Here is a 5,338-nt window from a genome sequence, read left to right as displayed (position 1 = left end):
CAAGAGTTGTAGATTTTTAATAGCAGGGGTTCCCCGAGACCAGAAATTTATTTCAAGGGTTTCTCTGTGTTTAAAAGGTTGAGAAAGGCTGTCATAGAGAGTAGGGCTGCCTCCAGGGCCTCTGGCCAGGATTATTTAAATGCTCATGTCATTTGTGATAAATCACATCTCTTCTTATCAGGGAAGAGAGTTGCCAAAATTGCTTTTGTAAAGTATTGTTGAATTGCTGAGCCCCTCCATATATGATGCTTAGTTAATTTTCTGCTCAGTCTTTGAATCCTTGCACTAAACATCAAGCCACCATGCTGCTGAAACACTCAACTTTCTTAAATTGGATGTGTACTCCTATACCTGGTTTTACTTTAGTTGAAAGTGGAGATGTTGTCCAGAGCAACTGAGTCAATATATCACTTGAAACAAGAATTTTAAGCTCACGTTGGTTCACATAATGCATATTTTACTTGGGGAGTTGCTAATACAAAGCTAGAAATAACCCCTACTGGGCTAACTGTTTTTGAAGGCGGAGGTCATAGGAGAGCCGACTGTTTAGTCTCAGGAGCATCCTCAGGCAGTGCCAGAAGTAGCCGTGTGTTTTGGGGTTCCTTGGCCAGACCAAGAATGTTGTTGGACAAATCCTTTTCCTGGTCAGTAAGTAACGAGACATTTTCATCCGGTGATCGAGAATCACCAGAACCACAACATCCTTCTTCTCATCCAGTAGTCTTTGATGGGACATTAAGAAGGCATGGCAGAGGACACCAGTACTAAATCCTTCAGAATCAAGAATGAAGATCGTTCTCTTGCTTTTATATATGGCATCATATAAGTTCTCAATGCTTGATTTTCCAGCTAGCCAATCTCTATCTTCCAGGCATAAGTTAAACCTCCCCATTTCATGACCCTCCAACTGCACCAGAAGCTCATGGTAGACCCAGTCAGTTATGGCATCATCCTTTGTATTAAACACAACAAAGGCATCATACTCCTCAGTTGACTGCCCTGGTAGCTTTGAATAACGTCTGATGGATGCCAAAAGCACCTGACTCAGGTACCACAAATCCCATGAAAAAAGCTTCAAGGTTAGGGTAACCACCAACCAGGAAATCACCAGAAGAGATGAACACACAAAGGAAGCTTTACCATACAAGTCCTGACATGAATGCGGGTTCATGGAGAGTAGCAGCTTACCTCTCATACTGTCTGGTGAATCGCATCTCATATTGGTGGCGAGGCCGGGAACCACGATCTTTGTCTCCATCAGGAAATGGATGAACCAACTGGTGTGACAAGTACAGTCAAATGGGTTTTTCTGCACATCTAAGTATTGTAAACTTTGGAGGAGCTTTTTTGGGAAACTGTTCACATCTATGGTTTGAATCTGGTTTCCACCTAGGTACAGGAACTTGAGCTCCAGATACGATTCAAAAAACTCTTTGTTTACAGATGTAATTTTGTTAGATTTCAGATTTAGGTAGGTGAGCTTGCTTCTGATGGTGGTCATGTTGCTGTAAAGAGATTCCAGGAAGTTATGGCTGAGATCCAGGTGCGTAAGATTTTCTAAATGGGCGATCTTTTCCCAATGGAAGGAATACATATTATTGTGAGCGATGATGAGAGTTTCAAGTGACAAAGGTAAATATTCCAACACTTGAACTGGGATGACCACTAGCATATTGTAGCTGATGTCCAGTAACTTCAGACTGGTAAAGTTAGTAAACAGAGTCATGTACGTCTGCTTACCATATTGCCACACGTTCATCAACTCGTTATTCGTGAAAAAAAGTCTCTCCAGTGAGGGGTTCTTAAGTTCTTTTGTTATACGCAACCCAATCAAGTTGTTGTTCAGGTTCAGTTCGATCAAATTGGTGAGATTCTGAATGAAATTGAGCCTGTGGTTTACACCTCTTAGCATGAACTGATACTCATTATGAGCCAGATTTAATATCCTGAGGTTTGGTAGTTCACTAAAAGCCAAGTAATAGTACAAGTCAAATCTGTTGTACGAGAGATCCAAATGGAGTAGTGACTTCAGATGCCCAAACTGATTACCATTTAGACGTTGGTTGATATAGTTGTAGCTAATGTTCAGGCATTCAATGTCCTCCATTCCCACAAAGTTATCTGAATGAAGAGCCATCAGATTATTAAATGATAAGTCAAGGAACCGATTATAATGCCAGCAGTTTGGACTTTCTTTTGTAGTATCGTCATATTGTCGGTTTGTGTCCTGTTGAAGGTCCACCCAGCCATCAATGTAATCCTCACGTTGACTAGTAAAGGAAGTTGAGAATTCATCAATTTTTTTTTCATAGCTTTGTTGAAAAGAGATCAGATTTCCCGCTAAATCAACTGTGTGAATGTTCTTGTTTAATAAAAGCATGCTCAGGTTGGTCTGCAGAATAAAGTTTGTTCTGAGATAAATTTCCTTCAGGTTTGGCAGTGTGAGCAGAGATTGAATGCTGGTGGATTCTAGAATGTTGAAGAAGTACCCAACCAGGGAGATCCTCTTGAGAGACTTCATGGCAGCGACACTGGAGTTTAGAACCAATGTCTCGTACATTTGATATGGTTGAAAGTTAAAATCCAAGTTCAAAGTTCGGACCTTTGTTAACTTCGAAAAAAATGTCTCATTTGCTAAATGTAGCAAGTTATCAGATAAATCTAAATCAGTCAACCTGTTCAACTTGTCAAACAGAGAACTGTTTACGGTGGGAAGTGAGTTTCCTCTGAGGTTGAGGTCGGAGAGGTTGGTGAGGCAGTCAAAAGCTCCAGGCCCGAGTTGCAAGGCACTGTTGTTTTGGCAGGGAAAGCAAGGCTGGGCGGCATGGTCACACCTCTGGCAATTCCACTGAACATCCAGTTTCTGGAGCTTGGTGAAGTGGCACAGGTCCTCTTTGTCAATCTTCCAGATCTTATTTTCTGCTAGATATAATTCTGTGAGAGATGAAGGAAGGTTCCTGGGGAAGGAACTTATGTTATTAAAGGACAGCACCAATATTTCCAAGGAAGTGATATCTCTGAGAGCACGTTCTGAAATATTGAACTCTCTGGCACACGCGTTCCTGTAATAACAATTCCATCCAATGTTTAAGGAGGTCAATTTGGTTAATCCAGCAAAATCTCCCTCTGACAGTGTGTAAATGTTGTTGAGATTAAGATTCAATTGTCTAATGTTTTCTGGTAAAGGAGGAATGGTGGTCAGACTGTTCCCACTCAGGTCCAGATCTTCTAGGTGCTTCAGATCAATCAATGCATCAGGTTTAATGGTTAGCCAACACTTCCCTTTGTCCGGTCTCAGGTTTGTTGGCTGGCAGTTGTTACTCATATTTAGTTTTTTCAGATTTGGAATGCCGGCAAAAGTTCTGTTGGTCACATATCTCAGGTTATTAAATGACAGGTCGAATTCAATGACAATATCTGATGTGATCTCGGGCACATACTTGAGCTCACGTTTACTACATATCACAACTGTGCCGTTTTTTTCATCATTACATGGGAGAAACTTCGGGAAGATGGCGAATGAGGCAGACGCCCCAAAAATCAACAGTAGAGTACATTTCGGAAGATGCCTTTTGTCCTTTTTTAAAGGGAAATGAAAAGTGAGATAAAATTAGTTGGGCTTTATTAATTAATATTGCAAATCTTAATACAGTTATGAGTAGCATAAATAATTATATACATATTATAGCAAAGAGATTACTGCAGAGACATGAATGACAGTCACGTTAGATAATTAACATCATTTTTACTGCCTGCATTTTTCTGGTTGCTATTTGATTTATTTCCTGTTTATAAAAATAGTTGTAGTGTGCTCTGGGTGTCAAATATGTTAAGTATGGCACATGCGCTATTCTTCTATATATCCCTATAGCTGCAAAATTCTGATCTTAACCACTTCAGCTCCTTAATGACCAGGCCATTTTTTGAGATTCGGCACTGTGTTACTTTAACTAACTATTGCGCAATCGTGCAAAACTGTACTCAAATATTATTGATGTCCTTCCCCCCCCCCCCCCCCCACAAATAGAGCTTTCTTTTGGTGGTATTTGATCACCTCTGCGGTTGAAGATTTTGCGCTAAAAACAATTTGCTGTAGCAAATTGGATCATGCTTTGCTGGGGTTTTTTTCGCCTTCCTCTGGATCAACTGCGGGTATAGGATTGTGTATATGGGGTTGTATCGTTGGGTTTTCGTTACTCTTTTTTTTTTTGGGTTGAGCCAGATGGGACAACGGAAAATTTATATCAAATACTTACCGTAATTTTCCTTTCCTGATGGACTCCATGGCAGCATACGTTTGGGTAGTCCCGCCTCTACTCCTACCCCATAGGACCCCACTCCCATAAATCCTTGCTCCCTTTCAGCATCCGTGTTCTGTAACTAGCCTACTCAGGAACTGGGAGGGGACTCCTGCTGCCATGGAGTCCATCAGGAAAGGAAAATTACGGTAAGTATTTGATATAAATTTTCCGTTTTCCTGACAGACTCCATGGCAGCATACGTTTGGGAAATAACTCGCCAAAACACAATTGGGTGGGCAGATGCTGACAAATTTTAATTAACACCTGCAACTGATAACACTTGAGTACCAAAACCAACAGAGGAAAGAGCCTGGCTCAACACAATAATGTGACATAAATGTGTGAATGGACGACCAAGACGCTGCTCTGCAGACCACATCCAGAGCGACATGTCTTGAAGCTGCCCATGAAGTAGCGACACCACGAGTAGAATGCGCAGTCACCGCTTTAGGAGGAACCAAGCCCTTCTCTCTATAAGCCCACTGAATTGCCTCTACTATCCAGGAGGCAATTGTTCTTGAAGAGGCACGCATACCCTTGTTCTTCCCAGACAATAGGACAAAGAGATAATCCGTTTTCCGAAAAGAGGCTGTAGCTTCCAAATACTGTTTGAGCGTGTTGCCCACATCCAGTGGATGGACTTCCGGAGGTTAGGCCGATGAGTTGAAAGTAGGGAGAACAATTTCTTGATTCTCGTGAAAGACCGAAGCGAATTTAGGCCTTGATCTAAGCATTGGAATAAGGACAACTCTGTCCGGGCAAAAGGTCAGGAAAGGTTCCTTACTTCCCAGACTTTGAATCTCTGACACCCTCTTTGCAGGTGTAACAGCCACAAGAAAGACTATCTTGAGGGTGAGATGTTTTACCGATATAGGTTCTTCAGGGTTTGTTCCAACTGAGGAAAGGAAATCAAGAACCAAAGGCATGTCCCACTTGGGGAACCTCAGTTTCTTCTGTGGCCTTAGCCTTACTGCCCTTTTGAAAAATTGCCTGATCAGAGGATGTGCAGCCCAGGAAACGCCTGTGAAAGCGGATAT

At 41.7% G+C, this 5,338-nt stretch overlaps 1 protein-coding gene across 1 annotated transcript; it reads right to left on the bottom strand.

Moving 5' to 3' along the window:
• Positions 1 to 393: 393 nt before the first annotated feature.
• Positions 394 to 3,473, bottom strand: LOC309561123 (toll-like receptor 7). The gene has a single exon (XM_082264867.1). The coding sequence runs from the start codon at positions 3,323 to 3,325 to the stop codon at positions 497 to 499; it is 2,829 nt and encodes a 942-aa protein (XP_082120993.1). The 5' UTR covers positions 3,326 to 3,473; the 3' UTR covers positions 394 to 496.
• Positions 3,474 to 5,338: the final 1,865 nt, after the last annotated feature.

This window comes from Pelophylax lessonae (assembly GCF_965119305.1).
Source record: "Pelophylax lessonae genome assembly, chromosome: 8".
NCBI lineage: Eukaryota > Metazoa > Chordata > Amphibia > Anura > Ranidae > Pelophylax > Pelophylax lessonae.
This window is presented reverse-complemented; position numbering and strand designations above follow the sequence as displayed.